Below are 27586 nucleotides of genomic sequence, written 5' to 3'. Positions count from 1 at the left end.
GCTACGAGTGATCGCCAAAGAAAGAAGAATGTACAGTGGTACCTCGGGTTAAGAACTTAATTTGTTATGGAGGTCCGTTCTTAACCTGAAACTGTTCTTAACCTGAGGTACCACTTTAGTGAATGGGGTCTCCCGCTGCCGCCGTGCGATTTCTGTTCTCATCCTGAAGCAAGGTTCTTAACCCAAGGTACTATTTCTGGGTTAGCGGAGTCTGTAACCTGAAGCATCTGTAACCCGAAGGACCACTGTACTGCCCCTGTTATACCGAATTGCAAATTTAAATGTATCCCTATTGTGTTTCAAAAAGAGAAAGAAAGTGATGTGGTTTTGTCCATGACAACTACATTCGGGCACTTTCTCCCACAGGGAAGGGTGAGCTCAGCATCCCTGCGGAGCTTGCCCCCACCACCAAATCCCACCTCCATCCCCTTGGCTTGGCCAGCCCACTTTCTAATCTCTCCTCTGTCCATTTGGCATCTGTTCAGTATTATCCTGCTAAGGAATGCAAGCAGGAGGACCTAGTTCCCCAGGAGTCGAAGAGAGGGTTGGCGCGGCCGGGACCAGAGGCCCGTCTTCGCTTGGTGGACGTTTGGCAAGGGGGACACTTTACCCCAGTCTTCCCGCAGGTAAATGAAAAGAGAAGAAATGTTTCCGCACGCTCTCTTGCTGGTTTAAGGCGTGTTTGGTTCACTGGGTGAGTGGGGGGCAGTTCTCCCATGTTCTATAGGGTGCAATTATTATTTTTCCCTGTTGCGTTTTGTTGTTGTTGAGGTCTTGCTTCAAAAGTGGTGGCTGTTTTTACTGCGGGGGAAGAGAAACAGCCAGAGTTTAGTGATTAATCCTCTTTAAAAGAACAGCAGCAAGAAAGAAAACCAGACATTCCACAGGCAGTTCTGAAGGGGCCCTGTTTGCTGCAAATAACTTTTTTTTTTTTGCTAAGGCAAAATTCCTGAGTGAGGAGGAGGAAAAGGTAACAGCAGCAACAGCAGCTGTGGATCTCTCTGCTCCTTCGCTTCCTTCCTTCCTTTCATCTCTTCCCCCCTTTAAACTCTTTGGGAAAGGTGGTAGTTAAAAATAGTTCATCATAATAAAATTATTGTGAATTCAGGGAGATAAGTAGCTAGACAACCTTTCGACAACATCTGAAGGCAGCCCTGTATAGGGAAGTTATTCAATGTTGAATGTTTTATTGTGTTTTTCATGTGTGTTGGAAGCCGCCCAGAGTGGCTGGGGCAACCGCAGTCAGATGGGCGGGGTATAAATAATAAAATTATTAGCATGATTATTATTACCGGAACTACCCTGGATTTCTTGTGGGTGGAACTGCACCCACAAACAAAGATAAGCGAAAGGGCCATTTTGAAAGCAAAGAGAAAGAGGGAAGAGAAAAAAAGAAAAAGTTTTATCCGTCGCAAGCTGCAGAGGCTTAAATCCTCCCGTTTTTACATGTTGGGAAATAAAGTAAATTTCTAGCTCTTCATTATAGCCACAGAGACAGATGTCGTGGAGGTGCTTAGAATTTCCAGTGGTCAAACGAATCACCTTTCTGTTATAATCAGAATAAATGAAGCAAAAGATGGAAGTTTAAGTGTATTTTGTTCTGATTTGTGCCATTTATCTATAGGCTGAAATATCTGACTTTTCTTAGTGCGTGTTTTAGGAATCTGTTAAGCTCTAGACTAGAGACAGAAGGTCAAACAAAATACCGGAAAAAGGTAAAAGGCGGATCTACACGGATCCTCATGAATTCATATGATTTTTTCATTCAAATTAAATAAAACCACCATGATATTGTAGACCATGTCTTACTCTGTAGAAAGCATAAAAAAAATCACGCATCCACTGTTTCGGGGGGGGCGCATGGGCGCAAAAACATGGTTAAAAAACACGGATCCTCATGGATCCTCATGATTTTTCCACTAGATCAGCCCAAAGTCACCATCAGATCAAAGATCATGGCCATGGGCACAGCATCCACCACAAAAATCACGGATCCACGGCTTCCTGGCGAAACCGTGGCCCAAAAACGTGGTTTTCAAGAACGGATCTTCATGCATCTTCACGCTTTCTGCATCGGGCCACCCCAAACTCACCGTCAAATCACATATCATAGTAAGGGGCACAGCCTGCACCACAAAAAACTCGGATCCACACCTGCCTGACCACGCCCTGGCCCAAAAACGTGGTTCCGAAGCACGGATCCTCATGAATCCTCATGATTTTTGCACTAGATCAGCCCAAAGTCACCATCAGATCAAACATCATGGGCATGGGCACAGCATGCAACACAAAAATCACAGATCCACGACTTCCTGGCGAAACCGTGGCCCAAAAACTTGGTTCCGAACCACAGATCCTCATGGATCCTCATGCTTTTTGCATTGGGCCGACCCAAACTCACCGTCAAATCACACATCATTCCCAGGGGCACAGCCTGCACCACAAAAATCACGGATCCATGGCTTCCTGGCCACTCCAAGGCCCAAAAACGTGGTTTTCAAGCACGGATCCTCATGGATCCTCACGCTTTTTGCACTAGATCAGCCCAAACTCACCGTCAAATCACACATCATTCCCAGGGGGCACAGCCTGCACCACAAAAAACTCAGATCCACGGCTTCCTGGCCACTCCATGGCCCAAAAACGTGGTTCCAAAGCACGGATCCTCATGGATCCTCACGCTTTTTGCACTAGATCAGCCCAAACTCACCGTCAAATCACACATCATTCCCAGGGGGCACAGCCTGCACCACAAAAAACTCAGATCCACGCCTGCCTGGCCATTCCATGGCCCAAAAACGTGGTTTTGGAGCACGGATCCTCATGGATCCTCACGCTTTTTGCACTAGATCAGCCCAAACTCACCATGAAATCACACATCATTCCCAGGGGCACAGCCTGCACCACAGAAAACTCGGATCCACGGCTTCCTGACCATACCGTGACCCAAAAACGTGGTTTCGAAGCACGGATCCTCATGGATCCTCACTCTTTTTGCATTGGGCCAACCCAAACTCACTGTCAAATCACACATCATATCCAGGGGCATAGCTTACACCACAAAAAACTCGGATCCACGGCTTCCTGGCCACTCCATGGCCCAAAAACGTGGTTCCGAACCACGGATCCTCATGGATCCTCACGCTTTTTGCATTGGGCCAACCCAAACTCCCTGTCAAATCACATATCATGGCCAGGGGCACAACATCCACCACAAAAAACTCGGATGCATGCCTGCCTGGCCATACCGTGGCCCAAAAACGTGGTTTTGAAGCATGGATTCCCATGGATCTTCATGATTTTTGCACAAGATCAGCCCAAAGTCATCATCAGATCAAACCTCATGGCCGGGGCACAGCATCCACCACAAAAATCACGGATCCACGGCTTCCTGGCTATACTGTGGCCCAAAAACGTGGTTCCGAACCACGGATCCTCATGGATCCTCACACTTTTTGCATTGGGCCAGCCCAAACTCGCTGTCAAATCACACATCATGTCCAGGGATACAACTTGCACCAAAGAAATCTAGGATCCACAGCTTCCTGTTCATACCACTACCCAAAAACGTGGTTTTGAAGCACGGATCCTCATGGATCCTCACACTTTTCGCATTGGGCCAACCCAAACACACCGTTCAATCACACATCATGTCCAGGGGCACAACCTGCACCACAAAAATCATGGATCCATGGCTTCCTGGTCATACTGTTGCCCAAAAATGTGGTTTTGAAGCACGGGTCCTCATGGATCCTCACGCTTTTTGCACTAGATCAGCCCAAATTCACCGTCAAATCACACATCATGGCCAGGGATACAACTTGCACCACAAAAAAATAGGATCCACGGCTTCCTGGCCATACCGTGGCCCAAAAACGTGGTTTTGAAGCACGGATCCTCATGGATCCTCACGCTTTTTGCATTGGGCCAACCCAAACCCACTGTCAAATCACATATCATACCAAGGGGCACAGCCTACACCACAAAAAACTCGGATACACGCCTGCCTGGCCATACCGTGGCCCAAAAACGTGGTTCCGAAGCATGGATCCTCATGGATCCTGTTGATTTTTGCACAAGACCAGCCCAAAGTCACCATCAGATCACACATCATGGCCAGGGGCACAGAAACCACCACAAAAATCACGGATCCACGGCTTCCTGGTCATACCGTGGCCCAAAAACATGGTTTTGAACCACGGATCCTCATGGATCCTCATGCTTTTTGCACTAGATCAGCCCAAATTCACCGTCAAATTACACATCATGGCCAGGGGCACAGCCTGCACCACAAAAACCGAGATCCATGGCTTCCTGGCAACACCATGGCCCAAAAACGTGGTTTTGAAGCACGGATCCTCATGGTTCCTCATGCTTTTTGCATTGGGCCAACCCAAACTCACTGTCAAATCACATATCATACCAAGGGGCACAGCCTACACCACAAAAAACTCGGATACACGGCTTCCTGGCAACACCGTGGACCAAAAACATGGTTTTGAAGCACGGATCCTCATTGATTCTCACGCTTTTTGCACAAGACCAGCCCAAAGTCACCATCAAATCACACATCATGGCCAGGGGCACAACCTGCACCACAAAAATCACGGATCCACGGCTTCCTGGCGACACCGTAGCCCAAAAATGTAGTTTTGAAGCACGGATCCTCGTGGATCCTCACACTTTTTGCACTGGGCCACCCCTAGATCACTGTCAAATCACACTTCATGCCATGGGACACAGCTTGCACCACAAAAAACTCGGATCCACGGGTTCCTGGCCATTCCGTGGCCCAAAAACGTGATTTCAAAGCATGGATCCTCGTGGATCCTCACACCCTTTTGCACTGGGCCAACCCAAACTCACCGTCAAATCACACATCATTCCCAGGGGCACAGCCTGCACCACAAAAAACATGGATCCACAGCTTCCTGGCCACTCCATGGCTCAAAAACGTGGTTTTGAAGCACGGATCCTCATGGATCATCACACTTTTTGCATTGGGGAACCCCAAATTCACCCTTTATTCAAATATCTTGTACATAACCACAGATCTGACCACAAACATCATGGATCTACTGCCATATGCTACCCTGGATATATTGGCCAATTTTTAGGTGGGTGTGCTGGGATGGAGGAAACGGAGTCGGCTGAATCTCTATCCATTAAAGATGGGCGTCCAATGGCTGGGCCAGAATAATTTCAGTTTGGTTTGCCAGCTCCCAGCTCTTAATGGGGTGGAATAGTCACCTGTAGCCGCTATCAGGAGTCCCGGTGTGATCCTGGATGCTTCTGTCTCTATGGAGGCATTGGTCACAAATGTAGCCAAACTGGAATTTTTGAATCTATGTCAGGTTAGGAGATCGGTACCGTACCTGTCCCTTTCCAACCTAGCCATGGTGATCCATGCAGTAGTCACCTGCAGACTAGACTACTTTAACTTGCTGTACACCTGAGCCGGGGAGTGCAGGGTATAAATGTGATAGAGAGAGAGTGTGTGATAGAGATAGATATGCAGGGCTACCCTTGAGACTGCTCCAGAAACTCCAGATGGTCTAAAATGCAGATGCATGAGTTCTTACTTGGACTTTGTGGAGAGCCCACATTCAGTTGGTTGTTCATCAGCTGGATTGGCTCCAGGTGGAGTATCGAATCAGGTTCAATGTTTTGGTGCTAATCTTTAAAGCCCTAAACAGTCTGTGACCTTTCTTATCTGTGGGAATTATCTTCCAATACACCCCCCATGAGTGTGACGCTCATCTAACAGCAACCTACTGGTGGTCCCTGGCCCAAAACATATCCAGCTGTCCTCAACCAGAGCCAGAGCCTTTTTGGTGGAACGCTTTGTCTAATGAGAACCAGGGCTCGGTGCAATCTATCTCAGTTCTCTCACTTGTCATGGTGAGTGGGCTTGCACATTCCTATGACCCTTGTGAGTGAAGCCATTGGGAATCTCGTACTCCCAGCAGGGTCACCCAAGGTGGTAAGGTCAAAGAAAATTAAATATGCTCAGAGTCCTGTAGTGATTTCATGCTCTTTATTGCAGCTTGTAAAACAGTGATTGAATTCCCCCCCCCCAAACCTCAGGCTTTTATATACATTATTTACACAATGAGTCCCGGGTCTGACTGGCTGATTCTGCTTCCCTCCTGGAGCCTGATTGGTGTTTTCCTGCAAGCCAATCAGTTCTTGCATTCTAGGATCCTACTTGCCTATTGTTCTAGGATCCAAGCTTAGTACATAACAGGGAAGGAGTTAGACAAAGAATGATCCAAGAAGTCCTCAACGGCAGAACAGGCGGGTGATAACAAGCAGTGTGTTACAACGGCTCTGAAGGCGGATGAAGGCTGCAGCAGATAGGATCCACCAGTTTGTCGTGACTACTCATGCCATCAGAACAGAGCCCTACTGCGAAGACTGTGCGTTGGTCAGCGTGCACTAATCTACACACATAAAACAAATTCACGCACAGGCGTCTTCCAAAAACCAAACCCAAACCCTGATATAAGAGGGTTCTAAAATCAGTCCTGAAAGTAGACTGATTGAGAATGACACACACATAGCTTTTGCTCTGCCATTAACAAGGTGAGCTGAAGCAAATTCTTGCCTCCCTTTGGGCTTAGCAATATTTCCTACAGCATTCTTGTTGAAGGGCATTGGAGAGTTAGGTGAGGGTCACTTTTCTGTTTTTCCATCAAGCCCCCAGACAAGAATGCTACAGCATCAGCCCCAAACACTCAGTCTCATAACAAAAAATACTCAACGGAGTTAGGGCTGAGGGTAGGGGCAGTACAATTATGATCTTTCCAGGCTTCTAGAAGCTGACCCTTTTGGTCATTTTGGTCATGGAGCCAAATATCTGTTTCCAAGTTTAAAGAGTCTAAACAAGTAAAGAACAAGCTTGCCCTTTACATGCAAAAGCCCTGAAATTCAGCCCATTGGGCAACTGATCGTGGGGCTGGGAGGAGGGAGGTAAGGACTAGCACCTTCTCTGCCCTCCACCTCCAACAGCTACACCTGAAAGTTTCATGATGGGGTTCGATTTGAGAAGCTGAATGTTTATAAAGGCACTTAGCCAATTTCTGCCACGGAAATTCTGAACAGAAACACTCTGCAGGTTCAGCCCCCAAAAGAAACTGCTCTATGGTCTCTGTGTTGGGAAATGGGAACAGATCTTGCTCATCACCAACCTTCCCTCCACAAATCAGTATCACTATGAGGCTGAACTGAACAGCTTGCTCCAGAGTTTTAAGAGATACGTTTCTGTGGTGTAGTAGTTAAGAGCGGTGGACTCTAATCTGGTGAGCTGGGTTCGCTTCCCCGCTCCTCCACATGCAGCTGCTGGGTGACCTTGGGCCAGTCACACTTCTCTCTGAACTCTCTCAGCCCCACCTACCTCACAAGGTGTCTGTTGTGGGGGTGGAAGGGAAAGGAGATTTTTAGCCACTTTGAGACTCCTTCAAGTAGAGAAAAGCAGGATATAAAAACTACCTCCATAAATAAGAATTCTATGGAAAAGGACCATCCCTGCCATGATGATGAAAACTATATGTTTGGATTTTGCTGTATTATACCAACCTGTGGAATATGACAGTTCGCAGTTTCAAAATCTATTTGGACACAGTGGATTGACAGTCTGGACACACAAAAACCTCTGGAAGATCTTTTGAATCAATGCCTATGCGAAAGCAGTGGTACCAGTCCTTGCAGTTTCCTTCACAGTAAGCCATAGTTAGGTCACCACTGGGCCTCCTGCACCCTTCCTTCAAGAAACATAGTGACCAGCAGCCTTCAAACAAGGATATCTGAGCAATAGGCTAGTGTATCCTTCCATCCCTCTGGGCATGATCGAGACACAGTAATGTAACTCTCGTTCAAGATTTGTCTCTTCTTGGGAGGAACAGCATCGATTTCCACTTGAAAATATTTGTCTTGTCCTTCAAAATAGGTTTTCCCACAGTACTGTATTATTTCTTTTGCAATCCAGGGTCTAATGGCAGCCATATCCTTTTGTATGAACTGTAATTGGGCAGCAGAAGCAATCAGATGGGCAATGGTACATGTGAAAGGACCGTAGTCACTGGAATTACGGTACCTTGCCTGGGTATATCAGTTGGTGCAAAAAATGATCAGCCGCAAAACTATAGGGATATTTTGAATCCATCTCATACAGACATGCTAAGAAGGATGTTATTGCATCAATCACAGAGTGGTTCAATCCATGTTTGGAATCTAGATAGAGCATGGTCTTCCTTTTAAAAATGATTACTATCAGTTTCCAGTGGACTTCTCTGTCATTTACTGGAATAATCAAAACATCTTTCTTTAGCACTCCAAATCTCAAACAGTTCTTCAGAGCTTGCACTGGCAATCTTTGACATATCTGCATGAAGTGGCAAGTACGGTAAGTGGAAAAATTGTTCCATTGTGACCTAGCTCTTTGGCCATGATCACCCTGGAGGCAAGAAAGGCATCTATTATGCGATCATTTATCCAGTTTGATCCTTTCAGTGTGTTTATGTCATAGTCATACACACAGATGTTGCCAACTGAACCAAAGTCCCATGGTTTGTAGACTGAGTGTGGGGAAGGTACAGTTGTGCAATGGGGGAACTGATGTACAAATCAGTGATTTGTCCAAACACTTCTCACTTTGTGTTGAGAATATGGGGCTGCTATAATCAATATCGGTCACTGTCAAATCCTCTTTCCCACCTTTTGGAGTGGAGGTCATCTGAGGCTGAGTGCTTTCCAGGTGTCTCATAGTCAGTTGGTGATCTTAAGGAGTCAAACCCCTCAGCAGCCTGCACTGAATCAGCTGCTGGAGCTACTGTTATCTTTTCCTGCAGTCTGGGGAACTTTCTTCCCGATCTACTCTTCTGTCTTTTATTTCACTTCAACTGTGTGAGCTGCAACTGGCAAGGCTTCCCTGGTTCTGGTGGCATGCCGATAGATTTTGTGGCAGCTATAATATGGTAACAAGTCCTGGCTGATGGGTGCGCACACAATGTCCTGTACGGACTGTGCATGCATGGCAGCCCGTATGGACGCCGTGCGTGTGGCAGCCCGTATGGTCGCCAGGAGAGCGGCTGCCCATACAGCCTGTACGACCGCCATGAGAGGAGCTGCCTGTACGGACGCTACGCGAGCAGCAGCCTGTACAGTCGCCGCGAGAGCAGCTGCCCGTATGAGCCATACGGTCGCTGCGAGAGGGGCTGCCTGTACAGTTGCCGCAAGAGCGGCAGCCAGTACAGCGACCTTACTGTCACTCTCCCCCCAGCATGGCACCCTGGGGCACCATCACCCCGCTGCCCCTTCATATGCCCCTGTAGTCAATCAAATGTACTATGAACAATCTGAAGTCATGCTGGGCACAATTCACCACAAATCCTGTTCTTTTTCTAAAAACACGTGGTGGACTCCAGGAAAGCTGTCAGCAGGCAACATGATTCCCATGGGCACCACGTTGGAAACCCCCTATTTCAAAGTTTGCACTGACAAAATCAGTTCTCAAAAAAACTTGCAGTTAAACCTCCATTTATAATTACTACCCCTGCAAAGCAACCAACTTTTGTCCCAAAACCATTTGTAGCTGAATTGACGCAAGACAGGTGATTGTTTTTCATGGTTACTTTGGTGGTCTCCATCTAGTTGGTTTGATAATTTACATTCACAGGTAAGATCATCACAATCTCTGCCTTGGACATTCTTGAGGTTTAGCAGTGTCAAAAATTTCCAGGTGCAGTTCTTCACAGTGGAAGCTATGAATATGAATGTCATTTTATTTCAATGTTCTTGCTAATGCAGAACCATTTCAGATAGCGTTTGTATTTCGGTCATTCCATGGACATTGGTGTGATCTTACAATATAATTTGGTGGAGTCCATTTAACAATCATGCCGATCCATGAGGATTAAAGTATTTAATATAGTGTTTGTTCCTTGGCTGTGCTCTGTGGTTTTTGTGGTTCGTTCTGTGGTCATATACATCATGTGTGATTTGATAGTGATTTCAGGGTGACCAAACATAAAAAACCTAAGGATCCATGGGGATCTGTGCTTCATGAGAATCTTTTTACAGCATGGCAGTGCCCCAAAGTGATCTGGCCATGAGCAGCATAGGTGGTTGGGTAATGAATATGGGGCGACCCAGAAAACTGTGGAGCCGTAAATTTTAAAAATATATATATATTCAATTTTATAAGGATAAGGAAGTACAGAAAGGGAAACGGGGGAGGGGATAGATAGATAGATAGATAGATAGATAGATAGATAGATAGATAGATAGATAGATAGATTGATTGATTAGAAATTTAAAAGACCTATAAAGATTATCAAATCCTACAAAGTACTACTACTACTACTACTACTACTACTACTACTACTACTACTACAAATATATTTGTACCCTGCCCATCTGGCTGGGTTTCCCCAGCCACTCTGGGTGGCTTCCCAAAAAATGAAATAAAAATACATTAAAAAGTCACACATTAAAAACGTCCCTAAACAGGGCTGTCGTCAGATGTCTTCTAAATGTCAGGTAGTTGTTTATCTCTTTGACATCTAATGGGAGGACATTCCACAGGGCGGGCGCCACAACCAAGAAGGCCCTCTGCCTGGTTCCTTGTCACTTTGCTTCTCACAGTGAGGGAACCACCAGAAGGCCCTTGGTGCTGGACATCAGTGTCTGGGCAGAATGATGGGCGTGGAGATGCTCCTTCAGGTATACTGCACCGAGGCCGTTTAGGGCTTTAAAGGTCAGCACCAACACTTTGAATTGTGCTCAGAAATGTACTGGGAGCCAATGTAAGTCTTTCAGGACATGTGTTATATGGTCTTGGTGGCCACTCCCAGTCACCAGACTAGCTGCTGCGTTCTGGATTAGTTGTAGTTTCTGGGTCACCTTCAAAGGTAGCCCCACGTAGAGGACATTGCAGTAGTCCAAGCGGAAGATAACAAGAGCATGCACCACTCTAGTGAGGCAGTCTCCGGGCAGGTAGGGTCTCAGCCTGTGTACCAGATGGAGCTGGTACACAGCTGCCCTGGATACAGATTTGACCTGTGCGTCCATGGACAGCTGTGAGTCCAAAATGACTCCCAGGCTGTGCACCTGGCCCTTCAGGGGCACAGTTACCCCATTCTGGACCAGGGAGTCCTTCACACCAGCCCACCCCCTGACCCCCAAGAACAGAACTTCATTATTGTCAGGATTCAACCTCAATCCACTAGCTGCCATCCATCCTCCAACCACCTCCAAGCACTCACACAGGACCTTCACCACCTTCACTGGTTCTGAGTTGAAAGAGAGGTAGAGTTGGGTATCATCCGCATATTGATGGACACCAAGCCCAAACCCCCTGATGATCTCTCCCAGCAGCTTCCTGTAGATGTTAAAAAGCATGGAGGGGAGGACGGAACCCCGAGGCACCCCACAAGTAAGTCTGAACACTCATCCCCCACCACAACTTTCTGGACACAGCCCAGGAGGAAGGAGCAGAACCACTGTATAACAGTGCCCTCAGCTCCCAGCTCCTCTAGACGGTCCAGAAGGATGTTATGATCGATTGTCGCGACCAAGGCAGTTTCAGTCCCATGAGGAGACCTGAATCCCAATTGGAAGGGATCCAAATGGTCTGCATCCTGCAGGCGTGCCTGGAGTTGTTCAGCAACCACCCGCTCAATCACCTTGCCCAAGAATGGAAGATTTGAGGCTGGGCGATAGTTGGCCATACTGGCCGGGTCTGAAGATGTTTTTTTAAGAAGCGGTTTAATGACCGCCTCTTTCAGCTGGTCTGGGAATGCCCCCTCACAGAGGGAAGCATTCACCACCCCGCAGAGCCCATTGCCCAGCCCTTCCCGGCTTGCTTTTATTAGCCAGGATGGGCAAGGATCAAGGAGACAGGTGGTTGGTTTCACGCATCCAAGCAGCCTGTCCACATTCTCGGGGGTAACGGATTGAAATTGATTCCATGCAACTTGACCAGACAGGGCTCTAGCACTCTCTCGCCCCGACCCTGCTCCCACGGTGGTGTCTACCTCCTTCCGAATATGAGCAACTTTATCTGCATAAAAATTTGAAAAATCGTTGCAGGAGGTCTTGGGGTCTTTACAAGGCCCCGGTGGTAAAGGTGGTTCCATTAAATTGCAAACCACCTGAAAGAGTCTCCTGCTACTATTTTCTGTAGATGCTATAGAGGCGGTGAAGAAAGTCTTCTTCGCCATTGCTATCGCCACTTGGTAGGCTCGACATTGAGCTCTAACCTGTGTCTGGTCCAATTCAGAATGAGTTTTCTGCCACTGGCACTCGAGCCGTCTCAGCGATTGTTTCCTCACCCGCAGCTCCAAAGAAAACCATGGGGCTGTCAGGGCTCCATGCAGTCGGAGAGGGCGCTTCGGAGCCAGACAGTCGATAGCCCTGATCAACTCCACATTCCAGCGGGCCACCAGGGAATCAGCTGAAAGGCCATCAACATGGGATAAAGCATGCCCTACCACTCTCTGGAAACCATTTGGATTCATTAAGTGGCGGGGGCAGACCATCCGCATTGGTCCCACCTCCCTGCAGAGGAGAAGGGTCACGGAGAAGTCCATTTGCACCAGGAAGTGATCTGACCATGGCACTTCTTTTGTTTCACTTTTACCTAGTGTCATATCACCCATGTCACTATTGGTGAACACTAGGTCTAAGGCATGTCCGTGACTATGAGTTGGGCCAAACTTATTCAGGGACAGCCCCATGGAGGCCATGCTTTCCACGAAGTCCCAAGCAGCCCCTTGTAAGGTCATGTTGGCATGGATGTTAAAATCCCCTAGGACAACCAAACTAGGTATCTCCAGGAGAACATCCGCGATGACCTGAAGCAGCTCGGGCAGGGAATCCTTGGTGCAGCGGGGAGGTCAGTATACCAAAAGGAATCCTGTACTGCCCCTATTGCCCAGCTTCCAGAACATGCACTCAGAGAACTGGGTCTTTCATATGCGCAGAAGCGCCAAATTGCACCAGTGCCTGTGCAGACGTGGCGCTTCAGGATGCGAATGCTGTGGGTTGCGGACGTGCCTCAGTCACGGGTTATGTCTGCAACCCGAGGTTCCACTGTACCAATTTTGTTTTAGGGCTTAATTTGCAGTAAATTTTATTCCTTTATTCATAATTGTTCTCACTGTTCTACTGTGAACTGCTCTTAAAATTTTTGCATCCATTTTGTCATATAAGGTTTTGCTTGTTCGGGCTTGGTGTCATATTTGAGTAATAGTTTATAAATTTTACCCAGAAGGTAGAACTCTGTTATGATGGACTCAGATTCTATCTTTTCACTGATTTTCACTGTATGTTTGCCATACAGTCTTTCTTGAATCTGGATATTAGTTGACAGTATGTAAGCAGTTTCATATTTTTTCTCCTCTTTAATACTTTGGCATGTATTTGATCTGTTCTTGAAGATGAACCATATCTTGGTACAATATATACCGTATTTTTCACTCTATAGGACACACCGAACCATAGGAGGGGGAGAACAAGGGGAAAAAAATTCTCCCCCTCTTCGCTCAGCGCCCCTTCAGCGAAGCGGGATGAGAAACGGAGCCCCTTCCATTTCTCCTCCAGCTTCACTGAAGGGGCGCTGCGCAGAGAGGAAACATTGTGCAGTGCCTCTCCAGCGAAGCAAAGCCTGGAGAGCAAGAGGGATCGGTGTGCACCGACCCCTCACGTTCTCCAGGCTTCAGGCGGCTTACCAGAAGCCTTCGGAGATCAGCAGGAACTTGCGCTGTGCTCCAAAGGCTTCAGGCGGCTATCCCTGAAGCCTGGACAGCGAGAGGGGTCGGTGCGCACCGACCCCTCTCGCTCTCCAGGCTTCAGCGAAAGCAACGCGTAGCCTCTGGAGCGTGGAGGGAGCGCTCCCTCTGCGCTTCGGAGGCTTCGTGTTGCTATCGCTGAAGCCAAGGAGCCTGCATTCACTCCATAGGACGCACACACATTTCCCCTTAATTTTTGGAGGGTAAAAAGTTGTCCTATAGAGCGAAAAATACGGTAGTCATATATTCTCCTATCAGCTCTAATAATAATATTGCAGTGGTGACATTAACAGTGCAGGTAAGGGGATTTTTGTGATTTTTGTAGTGCAACTCATGATTTGTGAGTTGTGCCCGTGGCTATGACGTGTGATTTGATGGTGAGTTTGGGGAGCCCCAATGCGAAAAGAGTGAGGATCCTTGAGGATCCGTGCTTCAAAACTACCTTTTTGGGCCATGGCGCTGCCAGGAAGCCGTGGATCCATAATTTTTATGGTGCAGGCTCTGCTCCTGGCTATGACGTGTGATTTGACAGGGAGTTTGGGTTGGCCCAATTCAAAAAGCGTGAGGATCCATGAGGATCCGTGCTTCAAAACCACGTTTTTGGGCCTTGGATTGGCCAGGAAGCCGTGGATCCGAGTTTTTTGTGGTGCAGGCGCTGCCCCTGGGAATGATGTGTGATTTGACGGTGAGTTAGGGGTGGCCCAATGCAAAAAGCGTGAGGATCCATGAGGATCCGTGCTTCAAAACCAAGTTTTTGGGCCATGGCATTGCCAGGAAGCAGTGGATCCAAGTTTTTTGTGGTGTAAGCTGTGCCCCTGGACATGATGTGTGATTTGACAGTGAGTTTGGGTTGGCCCAATGCAAAAAGCGTGAGGATCCATGAGGATCCGTGCTTCAAAACCACGTTTTTGGGCCTTGGATTGGCCAGGAAGCCGTGGATCCGAGTTTTTTGTGGTGCAGGCACTGCCCCTGGACATGATGTGTGATTTGACGGTGAGTTTGGGGTGGCCCAATGCAAAAAGCGTGAGGATCCATGAGGATCCGTGCTTCGGAACCACGTTTTTGGGCCATGGAGTGGCCAGGAAGCCGTGGATCCGAGTTTTCTGTGGTGCAGGCACTGCCCCTGGACATGATGTGTGATTTGACGGTGAGTTTGGTTTGGCCCAATGCAAAAAGCATTAGGACCCATGAGGATCCGTGCTTCAAAACCACGTTTTTGGGCCACGGTATGGTCAGGAAGCCATGGATCCGAGTTTTTTGTGGTGCAGGCTGTGCCCCTGGACATGATGTGTGATTTGACGGTGAGTTTGGGTTGGCCCAATGCAAAAAGAGTGAGGATCCATGAGGATCCATCCTTTAAAACCACGTTTTTGGGCCATGGAGTGGCCAGGAAGCCGTGGATCCGAGTTTTTTGTGGTGCAGGCTGTGCCCCTGGACATGATGTGTGATTTGACGGTGAGTTTGGGGTGGCCCAATGCAAAAAGCGTGAGGATCCATGAGGATCTGTGCTTCAAAACCACGTTTTTGGGCCTTGGAGTGGCCAGGAAGCCGTGGATCCGAGTTTTCTGTGGTGCAGGCACTGCCCCTGGACATGATGTGTGATTTGACGGTGAGTTTGGGGTGGCCCGATGCAAAAAGCGTGAGGATCCATGAGGATCCGTGCTTCAAAACCACGTTTTTGGGCCACGGTGTGGTCAGGAAGCCATGGATCCGAGTTTTCTGTGGTGCAGGCGCTGCCCCTGGACATGATATGTGATTTGACGGTGAGTTTGGGGTGGCCGATGCAAAAAGCGTGAGGACCCATGAGGATCCGTGCTTCGGAACCACGTTTTTGGGCCTTGGAGTGGCCAGGAAGCCGTGGATCCGAGTTTTCTGTGGTGCAGGCGCTGCCCCTGGACATGATGTGTGATTTGACGGTGAGTTTGGGGTGGCCGATGCAAAAAGCGTGAGGATCCATGAGGATCCGTGCTTCGGAACCACGTTTTTGGCCCTTGGAGTGGCCAGGAAGCCGTGGATCCGAGTTTTCTGTGGTGCAGGCTGTGCCCCCTGGGAATGATGTGTGATTTGACGGTGAGTTTGGGCTGATCTAGTGCAAAAAGCGTGAGGATCCATGAGGATCCGTGCTTGAAAACCACGTTTTTGGGCCACGGTATGGTCAGGAAGCCGTGGATCCGTGATTTTTGTGGTGCAGGCTGTGCCCCTGGACATGATGTGTGATTTGATGGTGAGTTTGGGGTGGCCCGATGCAAAAAGCGTGAGGATCCATGAAGATCCGTTCTTGAAAACCACGTTTTTGGGCCACGGTTTCGCCAGGAAGCCGTGGATCCGTGATTTTTGTGGTGGATGCTGTGCCCATGGCCATGATGTTTGATCTGATGGTGACTTTGGGTTGATCTAGTGCAAAAATCATAAGGATTCATGAGGATCCGTGCTTCGGAACCACGTTTTTGGGCCAGGGCGTGGCCAGGCAGGCGTGGATCTGAGTTTTTTGTGGTGTAGGCTGTGCCCCTGGGAATGATGTGTGATTTGACGGTGAGTTTGGGTTGGCCCAATGCAAAAAGTGTGAGGATCCATGAGGATCTGTTCTTGAAAACCACGTTTTTGGCCCATGGAGTGGCCAGGAAGCCATGGATCCGTGATTTCTGTGGTGGATGTTGTGCACCTGGACATGATGTGTAATTTGAAAGTGAGTTTGGGCTGATCTAGTGCAAAAATCATGAGGATTCATGAGGATCCGTGTTTTTTAACCATGTTTTTGCGCCATTGCGGCACCACGAAACAGTGGATGCGTGATTTTTTTGGTTCCTCCTACAGACTAAGATGTGGTCTACAGTAGCATGGTGTTTTTATTTTGTTTCAATATAAAAATCATATGAATTCATGAGGATCCGTGCCTCGGATCCATGTTTTTATGGTACTGCAGCGCGGCAAAGTGTTGGATCCACGTTTTTTATAGTCCAGTTTGTAGGCGTGCCTTCTAGGTGTGATTTGACACTGCATTTGTTGGAATTATTTTTAAAAAAGTGGAGGATCCATGAGGATCCGTGTAGATCCGCCTTTTATGCAGACCCCAAAATACCCAACACATTAGGTTACATTCTGGCCTCTTGCACTGTAAAGTAGGCCCATAACTTAACACACGCGTAACTTGTGCACATTCAGCTTTATGAACTTGGCCAATAAATAAATAAGAAGGGGTTGGGCATCCAGGAAAAAGACTTTGGCAATTGCACCCAGCATTGAACCCAATAACTATAGGCGGTTTTGGCTTTAAGTGTGATCCCCAGATCGTAAGTTGCGGGCCTTACTGTACAGTGGTGCCTCGCAACACGAAATTAATTCGTTCCGCAAGTCTCTTCGTCTTGCGAGTTTTTCGTCTTGCGATGCACGGTTTCCCATAGGAATGCATTGAAAATCAATTAATGCGTTCCTAGGGAAACCGCCTTCAGACCAGGTCCGGGGACAGTCTGTCCCTGGACCTCTTCTGAAGGCGGGGGGGGGGGGGCAAGGGCTTTTCTTACCACCCCCAGCATTTTAAAAAACCCCGGGACAGCGGAGGACTTCTCCGCTGTCCGGGCAATCTTAAAATGCTGGCGGGCGGCATTTTAAAATCGCCCGGGACAGCGGAGGACTTCTCCGCTGTACGGGGCGATTTAAAAGCCCCTGGGAAGGCAGGCAGGGGGGACAAAGACTTTCGCCCCCCACCCGCCTTCAGAAGGTGTTCCCGCCCCCCCGCCCCGCTTCGGAGCAGCGTTCCGAAGCGGGGCGGCTGGGGCAGGTGTTCCCGCCCCCCGCCCCGCTTCGGAGCAGCGTTCCGAAGCGGGGCGGCTGGGGCAGGTGTTCCCGCCCCCCCGCCCCGCTTCGGAGCAGCGTTCCGAAGCCGGGCGGTGGGGGCAGGTGGGGAGAAGCGATCTCCCCGCAGCCCCTTGCTTCAAAAGAGGTCCGGGGGCAGCGGGAAGCGCTTCCCGCTGTCCCCGGACCTCTTTTGAAGCAAGGGGCGGTGGGGAGAAGCGATCTCCCCGCAGCCCCTTGCTTCAAAAGAGGTCTGGGGGCAGCGGGAAGCGCTTCCCGCTGTCCCCGGACCTGGGGCTGCGGGGAGAAGATCGCTTCTCCCTGCCGCCCCTTGCTTCAAAAGAGAAGACCCGCTGTCCCCGGGGCAAGCTTCGTTTTGCGAAGCAAGCCCATAGGGAAATTCGTCTTGTGAGGCAACTCGAAAACGAAAAAACCTTTCGTTTTGCGAGTTTTTCGTCTCGCGAGGCGTTCGTCTTGCGGGGTACCACTGTACCTGCAAACTGTGCCCATAATCCTCAAAGCCAGCCAAGAAGTTTTGTTACTGCTGGTAAATAAAAGACTGGGTCTCTCCTTGCTTCTGTGTACAGACTGGCGGCGGCTGAATCTTTCTTTGGCATAGACTGAGCGCATACCATTCATTTAAACCACGTGGTTTCCCTCCAAGAATCCTGGGAACTGTAGTACGTTGAGGGTGCTGGGAATTGTAGCTCTGCAAGGGGTAAACGACAGTTTCCAGGATTCTTTGTGCGCGGGGTGTGTGTGCTTTAAATATACAGTGCTACCTCAGGTTAAGAACTTAATTCGTTCCGGAGGTCCATTCTTAACCTGAAACTGTTCTTAACCTGAAGCACCACTTTAGCTAATGGGGCCTCCTGCTGCTGCCGCGCCGCCGGAGCACGATTTCTGTTCTCATCCTGAAGCAAAGTTCTTAACCTGAGGTAATGTTTCTGGGCTAGCGGAGTCTGTAACCTGAAGCGTCTGTAACCTGAAGCGTATGTAACCCGAGGTACCACTAGATGGGAATTGCATGCCCTCCAACATTTCTCCTATGAAAATAGGGACGTCCCAAGGAAAAGCAGGACATTCCAAGATCAAATCTGAAAGTTTCTGTCAATCCGTCACTGTCCCTGGAAAATTGGGGCACTTGGAGGGTCTGGGATTGCAGCTTCTCCCACCTCCTGGCACTTGATGTTGGAGGCAGCCACCTCACTTTCCCCGACAATGGGGCTAGATTTTCCCACAGCTTGTGTGAGCACTCAAAACACACCCATCCCCGCTTGCTTCAAGATGACGACTGGGCAGGCCTAGTGAGGCCAGCAGTGCTTCCAAGGAAACTCTCTCCGTTCCTTGCACTGTTTGCTTTGGGCCGGGAAGACGGGGGGCAAAGGTCAGCAGCGCCGCTGCTGTTTGCTCCATTGCTTTCCTCGCACGGAAGTTCCTCCCGGCGGCGGCGGCTGTGATCCTGCGGAGGCCAGGTGAGACCCTTCTTCCCTCCGCCCCATCCTGCTGTTGACACGTTGAATTTCCCAGGTGGGTTGGCACGAGTTGCATGCTACAGAAGGTGCATCATTTTGTATATTAGCCAAGGGAGGGGCCCTTGGCCACAACCGCCTCTTCCAGATCAGCCCTTTAGCGTCATCGTTTGGGGTTGTCGTTTGGGTTCGCACAAGGCATCGGCCCACAGGTGGCCAGGTGAAAAAGAGGGTGGGTGGGCCTTGCACCTTTTAATAGTTGGGTGAATTTCGGCAGATTTGTGTAATCCGGCCAACAGTTTCAGAATCCATCAACGTGCCTGCCTAATTGCCATTGAAATAAAAATGCAGTGGTACCTCGGGTTACATACGCTTCAGGTTACATACGCTTCACGTTACAGACTCCAGTAACCCAGAAATAGTGCTTCAGGTTAAGAACTTTGCTTCAGGATGAGAACAAAAATCGTGCTCTGGCGGTGCAGCAGCAGCAGGAGGCCCCATTAGCTAAAGTGGTGCTTCAGGTTAAGAACAGTTTCAGGTTAAGAACGGACCTCCAGAACGAATTAAGTTCTTAACCCGAGGTACCACTGTAATTGCGTTTGACTGGACTTAATTGTCCAGGGGTCCTTTACCTTTACCTTTTTTTAAACATGGCTTTAAAAAAAGAATCCTGGGAACTGTAGTTTGTTCAGGGTGCTGGGAATGAGAGCTTTGTGAGATCGGCACCCTTAACCCTTGATACAAAAATAAGAATCGGGGGTCCCTGAGGATCAATGCAGATCTCTATGTGCTGCCTTTCAACTAGATCTACTATTTTACGTACACAGGCATGTGAAAATGATTTGTGGTGCTCCAATATCTTCTTTTCTGGAGGGATTAAATAGTATTTTCTTTGGCGTTCCATTGCATGTGATAACATGTACACCATTCTATTTAAAGTGGAGCAAAAACATGTCTGTTGCCCATGCGTACACACACACACACACACACACACACACACACACACACAGACACACCCCAAACACCTGGAGTGAGCAACAATTGGTGTTAGGCAACAGTGCAGTGGAGGAAAGTAGACTGCAATCCGCCAATTTCTGCAATCCATCAATTGGCCAATTTCTGGTGAACTACCAAGTGCCTGTTCTGCAGGGATTCATGAAAAGGATGCTGAACACGGTGGAATTTTCACCTGGTCTTGCAAGGCACTTAACAAGCATTAAGCAGGTGCACAAACTCAGGAACACTGAATATGGATTAGTCATGCCTTAACATATCAAGAGGGACGCAGGTGGCGCTGTGCGTTAAACCGCAGAGCCTAGGACTTGCCGATCAGAAGGTCAGCGGTTCAAATCCCCACGACGGGGTGAGCTCCCGTTGCTTGGTCCCTGCTCCTGCCAACCTAGCAGTTTGAAAGCATGTCAAAGTGCAAGTAGATAAATAGGTACCACTCTGGCGGGAAGGTAAACGGCGTTTCTGTGCACTGCTCTGGTTTGCCAGAAGCGGCTTAGTCATGCTGGCCACATGACCTGGAAGCTGTACGCCGGCTCCCTCGGCCAGTAAAGTGAGATGAGCGCCGCAACCCCAGAGTCGGTCATCACTGGACCTAATGGTCAGGCGTCCCTTTACCTTTACCTTTAACATATCAAGAGAACCTGAGCACAGATTCTTGTTTTGTAAAAAATATCTCACATCACAAGGACTCGGTGGAAGATGGGTAGATATCGCTTGAGACAGTCCAGCTCATCCCCTCATTTTTGCTCCCTTTCATTCTAGGTGGAAGCGCTTTTGAAGTGTCCTAAAGTGTCCTATGTCCTAAGTGTCCTTTTCCCTGAGGGTACAAGGGGCCAGCAATGGAGACGGTTGTGATTGTGGCCATTGGGGTGCTGGCGACCATCTTCCTAGCTTCTTTCGTGGCTCTGGTTGTGGTGTGCAGGCAACGTTATTGCCGGCCCAAGGACTTCTCGAACCATTATGATACCAGGTGAGCGTGCAAATTTTTGAAAAAGAAACTGTGAGGATGCGACAGAACGTTCCCCTCCTCGTCCGTCTCTAATTCACCGGGTGATGCAGAAGAACTCTGTGCTCTCAAAACTGAGTGTCTGGATGGGGAAAAAATATTGAATATATGGAAAATAATTGTGTACAGCTGAAAACGCGGGCAGCATTAAGATAAAATTCAGCAGTGTAAATAAGTTTTGACGGATGCAATAACGGAAAACCGATTGGTATTGTTTTTCTAAAATATTTAAGATATGTAAAATGAACCATGGAAAGAGAAGAAGGGAAGTCATTGATATCTTAAGGATGTGAAATGAGTATTTGAAATTGTAAAACAGAAAATTTAATAAGAATTATTTAAAGAAAGAAAGAGGGGGAAAATGCTGATCTCAATCCCAGATCACTTTTGAACTTTCCCGACAGGCCCATCGTTGACTTCAGTGGCACCATGGAAACCCAGTCTGAACCTTCAGAACTAGAATTGGATGACGTGGTTCTAACAAACCCACATATTGAGGCTATCCTGGAGAACGCAGATTGGATTGAAGATGCTTCGTAAGTTTTGCAGCGAAGTCTCCCCAGGCAGCATAAAACGGGGAACAGGGGATATTTTTTTTATTCACCCAGAATTGGGACAGGTATTAGGAACCACTTCAGACATCTTCTTCTTTGGTGATCACTTGTAGCCGAACAAGATTGTCTTGCATGAACACGGTCTTAACAGTGAGTCTGTAAGTGACTGTGCAGGCCAATTCTGGATCCACACGTCCTTCCACAGTGGGGAGATAGGTTTCCGGGCGGGAGTTGATCATGGTGAGGGTTTGCCAAACATGCCTTCCTCTTAGCATGCTTCTCCCTTTCATCCTGAGTTTGAGTGTCTTCGAAGTTCGTGACACCTTTGGTAAAGGCTGATCTCCAACTGGAGTGCTCGCAGGCCAGTGTTTCCCACTGGTCAGTGTTTACACTACATTTTTAAAGATTTGCCTTGAGAGAGTCTTTAGACCTCTTTTGTAGACCACCAGCATTACGCTTTCCATTTTTAAGTTTGGAATAGAGTAGTTGCTTTGGAAGACGATCATCAGGCATCCGCACAACATGACCAGTCCAGCGAAGTTGATGTTGAAGAATCATTGCTTCGACACTGGCGATCTTTGCTTCTTCCAGTACACTGGAATTCGTTTGCCGCTGTAATTACCGTATTTTTCGCCCTATAACACGCACCAGACCATAACACGCACGTAGTTTTTAGAGGAGGAAAACAAGAAAAAAATTTCTAAATGAAACAGTGGATGCATGATTTTTGTGGTTCATGCTGTGGCCACAGACATGTGATCTGACAGTGAGTTTGGAGTAGCCCAATGCAAAAATCCTGAGGATCCATGTGGATCCATGCTTTGTAACCACGTTTTAAGTGGGAAGGGAAGGAAAAGCACTCAAGGGACAAGGAGCACGCGTGGGGTGTGTGGAGAAGGATGCTGCTAATAATGCTATTTAGCGAGCTGAGTGGGGAGAAGAGAGGGACAGAGAGCCTGCTTGCTTTAAAGGAGTCAACCGGACAGGAGCCGCTTACACTCATGTAAGCGGCTCCCCTCCCCTCCCGCTTTGCTCCTTTAAAGAAGCAGGCTCTCTGTCCCTCTCTCCTCCCCACTCAGCAGCTCTTCTCCCGCTTTACTGTTTTAAAGCAAGGAACGGAGGAGGGAAGGAAGGGGAACCATGGATCCTCTGCTCACGACTGCAGCAGATCCCCCCGCCATCCGTAGGCATTCGCTCCATAACACGCACAGACATTTCCCCTTACTTTCTAGGAGGAAAAAAGTGAGTGTTATGGTGCAAAAAATACGGTAATTAATACAACACCAGAGATTGTAGTCTATCTGAGTGTTTAGCACCAGGGTGTGAAACTCAGAGCAGCTGGCTAGCCAGACTTTTCCCATGGAAAATGCTCTATAATTTTTCATGTGGGGGGGTGGTGGAATAGCTGACTTTGATGAGAGGAAGATGAATGGTGCACTTTGAGAAATACCCCTTGCCATTAGAAGCAGGGAACCAATGAGATTTTTCAAAATTTGCAGTCTTCCCAATTTTGCAATGCAGCTCCCTAACCAATAATCACGTGTGCAATCAGTCCTGTGATTTTTTCCGTTTTCTGCGTTGACTGCAGAAGCTTGGATGACTCTTTCAGTGGTATCTGCTAAAATGCCTCATTGCTTCTCTAACTCACTGCTGTGTTTTCCCCCTCTTTCTTCCTCCTTTCAGGGGCCTGGTCTCCCATTGCATTGCTATCCTGAAGGTAAATCCCTTTTTGGGGGGTGGGGTGGGGTGGGGACTGCAATGTGAGGATGCTATGCTCGGAGGCCCTGACTCACACCATCCCTCTTTGGACAGATCTGCCACACCCTCACCGAGAAGCTTGTTGCCATGACGATGGGTTCGGGGGCCCAAATGAAGCCTCCGGCAAGCCTCAGTGACATCATTGTGGTTGCCAAGCGGATCAGCCCCAGGTGAGAGTTACCAGGGAGCGATGCCACACTGTCGGGAAGCAGTAGAGCAGGCCGAGGGAAGCTTTGCATCCCTCCAGGTGTTGTCACATGACAACAACAAGGGTGCAGAGCAGGGGTCAGCAAGGTTTACCTCGCCTGGGCTGGTTCACTCCCACGGAGATTGCTCCATGGGCTGGATCGCGTCTGCGCAGATGCGATTTTCGGCATCTGTGCAGACGTGATTTTCAGCATTTGCACCCCTATCTGGCTGGGTTTCCCCAGCCACTCTGAGTGGCTCCCAACAGAATATTAAAAACATGATAAAATGTCAAACACAAAAAATGTCCCTAAACAGGGCTGCCTTCAGATGTCTTCTAAAAATCAGATAGTACTGTTTTTGGGGGACAGGGGGCGGGCTGGTGTGGAGGACTCCCTGGTCCTGAATAGGGTAACTGTGCCCCTGAAGGACCAGGTGCGTAGCCTGGGAGTCATTTTGGACTCACAGCTGTCCATGGAGGCGCAGGTCAATTCTGTATCCAGGGCAGCTGTCTACCAACTCCACCTGGTACGCAGGCTGAGACCCTACCTGCCCGCAGACTGTCTGGCCAGAGTGGTGCATGCTCTATAGTTATCTCCCGCTTGGACTACTGCAATGCGCTCTACGTGGGGCTACCTTTGAAGGTGACTCGGAAACTACAGCTAATCCAGAATGCGGCAGCTAGACTGGTGACTGGGGGCGGCCGCCGAGACCACATAACACCGGTCTTGAAAGACCTACATTGGCTCCCAGTACGTTTCCGAGCACAATTCAAAGTGCTGGTGTTGACCTTTAAAGCCCTAAACGGCTTCGGCCCAGTATACCTGAAGGAGTGTCTCCACCCCCATCGTTCTGCCCGGACGCTGAGGTCCAGCGCCGAGGGCCTTCTGGCGGTTCCCTCATTGCGAGAAGCGAAGCTACAGGGAACCAGGCAGAGGGCCTTTTCGGTGGTGGCGCCCACCCTGTGGAATGCCCTCCCATTGGATGTCAAGGTGATGGACAACTACCTGACATTCAGAAGACATCTTAAGGCGGCCCTATTCAGGGAAGCTTTTAATGTATGATATTTTAGTGTTTTTTGGTTTCTGTGGAAGCCGCCCAGAGTGGCTGGGGAAACCCAGCCAGATGGGCGGGGTACAAATAATAAATTATTATTATTATTATTATTATTATTATTATTATTGTTTATTTCCTTGACATCTAGTGGGATGGCGTTCCACAGGGTGGGTGCCACTACAAAGAAGGCCCTCTGCCTGGTTGCCTGCAACCTCACTTCTCTCAGGGAGGGAACCACTATAAGGCCCTTGGAGCTGGACCTCAGTGTCTGGGCTGAACGATGGGGGTGGAGACACTCCTTCAGGTGTACTGGGCCGAGGCTGTTTAGGGCTTTAAAGGTCAGTACCAACACTTTGAATTGTGCTCAGAAATGTACTGGGAGCCAATGTAGGTCTTTAAGGACCGGTGTTATATGGTCCCGGTGGCCACTCCCAGTCACCATTATAGGTGCCGCATTCTGGATTAATTGTAGTTTCTGGGTCACCTTCAAAGATAGCCCCACGTAAAGCGCATTGCAGTAGTCCAAGCAGGAGATAACTAGAGCATGCACCACTCTGGCAAGACAGTCTGTGGGCAGGTAGGGTCTCAGCCTGCATACCAGATGGAGCTGGTAAACAGCTGCCCTGGACACAGATTTGACCTGAGCCTCCATGGACAGCTGTGAGTCCAGAATGACTCCCAGGCTGTGCACCTGGTCCTTCAGGGGCACAGTTACCCCATTCAGGACTCTCAATCACCCCTGAACTAAACTCTGCTCCTCCCTGACCATTGGCCATGCTGGCTGGGACTGATGGGAATAGGAGTGCAATGACAGGTTCTCCACCTCTGGTCTAACTAATGACTTTCCATCCAGGGTTGCAAAAAAAAAAATTAAAAAAATCCCCAGTGCAAAAAGCATGGGGGGAGAAACAGAAGAGACCCACAGTTTGACATTGTTGGGAGCCGCCCAGAGTGGCTGGGGAAACCCAGCCAGGTGGGCGGGGTATAAATAAATAAATTGTTGTTGCTGTGTTGTTGTTAGCTGCCACATGAAAAGTGTGTGAACAAACTATGGCCATTTCAGTGAACATGTACTGCAGAAGTACTTTAATGTTCAATGTTTGATGGTGTTTTTATATTTTGCTTGAAGCCCCCAAGAACGGCTGGGACAACCCACTCAGAGGGGTGGCATATGAATAATAAAATTGTGGGATGTGAAACACAAGAGCAGTCAAGTACAACATTCCTAGAGTGAACATGTTTACACATGGGGAGGAATGTTTGTCCAGCCAGCAGGTAAACTTCCTGTTTCCTTCTGGGCTGGGACAGACTTTCTCTGCATGTGACTAGAGGTGGGTGTGGCCTCACCTGTGCAGGTAACGACAAAAGCACAGGGCAGGGCAGCCATCTCTCTCTCTGTCTCTCTCTCTCTCTCTCTCTCTCTCTCTCTCTGACTACATGCATCGAAGAAGCAACATCTGCTTAGCCAAAGATGCTCTCTTGGCCTCCAGCCAAGAGCGAACAAAGGGACTGTCTCTTTATGAGATAGTTTCCAGGTGTATGTTACTTTTCTAAGCTAAGTCTGCCTTCTGGGATCCGATTGTGAACAGAATGTGAGCAAACTCTTTTTATAGTTTTATAGAAGACTGTGTCATGTCTTATCTTTTATGAGGGAATAAGGGGGAAATACCAGAACAGTTATTATAGAGGCTTTAGCGAGCCTGAGCAAACACATCCGCTGTGAGTTTAAAAAGGGGGATGTTACTCTGCTAAATTGTGAACTTGTTAACACAAGTTGGAAAGGCTGTAATCAAACAATATATCCTCTCCTGCATCCCTGAACATTCCCACAAAAATTAATAGTAGTAGCAGTAACATCAGTCTGCAGATTCTCCTTTATTCCAGCCCACTCCTTCCCCATCAACATGAGTTGTATTGGGCTAGGGCATATTGTTTATTCTCACACTCCTCTCTTTCTTAATGTGCCTGTAGCTCTTATTAATCCAGTACACACCACTTGTGTTACAAAGGGCCTTGAAAGAGCCATCTCTTCCCGATAGGCTATTGGGTTTCTTTTTTCTCCCAGGGTTGATGATGTGGTCCGATCCATGTACCCACCACTGGATCCCAAACTCCTGGATGCCAGGTGAGTAGGCAATGTTGGATAGGCGAGCTGTCAGTGGAGGATAACAGGAATTGTGCAACGTGGTCATACATCCTCTTTGGCGATTGATCGTGGCCAAGTAAGATTGCCTTCCATGAAAACGGTCTTAACAGTGAGTCCGAAAGTGACTGTAGAGGCCAATTCTGGATCCACACATCCTTCCACAGTGGGGTTATCATAAGTGAAAATCTGGACACAGAAGTTGTTGAGGTGTTTCAGGGTTTTTTTGCTTTTTTGTGTTTTTTAGCTATTTTTTAAGGAAAAGTGCAAAAATAAAACCCCAACACTTCCCATACGGGCTGCAATGATGCCAGACATTTTGAGTGCTTTTCAGAAATTCTGCCTAGGTGCCATTTTGAAGGACGAAACCCAGAGATGTTCAGAAAATGTCCGGGACATATTGGAGCCCTAGACATAGGTTTTTGGGTGGGAGTTGATCATGGTGAGGATTTGCCAAATGTGCCTTCCTCTTAGCTCATTTCTCCCTTGTGTCCTGGGTTTGTACTTCTTCAGAGTCCATGACACCTTTGGTAAAGGCTATTCTCTAAAAGGTCTAAACCACAGAGCCTAGGCCTTGCTAATCTGAAGGTTGGCGGTTCGAATCCCCGCAACAGGGTGAGCTCCCGTCGCTCGGTCCCTGCTCCTGCCCACCTAGCAGTTCGAAAGCACGTCAAAGTGCTAGTAGATAAATAGGTACCGCTCCGGCGGGAAGGTAAACGGCGTTTCCGTGCGCTGCTCTGGTTCGCCAGAAGCGGCTTAGTCATGCTGCCCACATGACCCTGAAAAACTGTCTGTAGACAAATGCCCGCTCCCTCGGC

The 27586-nt window shown here is 48.5% G+C and overlaps 1 protein-coding gene across 4 annotated transcripts in view; it reads left to right on the top strand.

Annotated features, from left to right (window-relative positions):
* The first annotated feature begins 459 nt into the window (after positions 1-459).
* TMEM98 (transmembrane protein 98) overlaps positions 460-27586 on the top strand; it is a 29738-nt gene continuing 2611 nt past the window's right edge. The window contains exons 1-6 of one of the 4 annotated variants that reach the window (XM_081166905.1): positions 460-626; positions 20828-21035; positions 21476-21607; positions 23309-23342; positions 23438-23553; positions 26691-26750. In XM_081166905.1, the coding sequence (XP_081023031.1) occupies positions 20905-21035; positions 21476-21607; positions 23309-23342; positions 23438-23553; positions 26691-26750 (473 nt within the window). In that variant the 5' untranslated portion in view covers positions 460-626; positions 20828-20904. Of the gene's footprint in view, positions 627-949; positions 971-18951; positions 19113-20827; positions 21036-21475; positions 21608-23308; positions 23343-23437; positions 23554-26690; positions 26751-27586 lie in introns of those variants that run through there. The other 3 variants (XM_081166908.1, XM_081166907.1, XM_081166906.1) reach the window with 3 other exon arrangements.

Source organism: Podarcis bocagei (assembly GCF_964188305.1).
Source record: "Podarcis bocagei genome assembly, chromosome: 13".
Lineage (NCBI taxonomy): Eukaryota > Metazoa > Chordata > Lepidosauria > Squamata > Lacertidae > Podarcis > Podarcis bocagei.
This window is presented reverse-complemented; position numbering and strand designations above follow the sequence as displayed.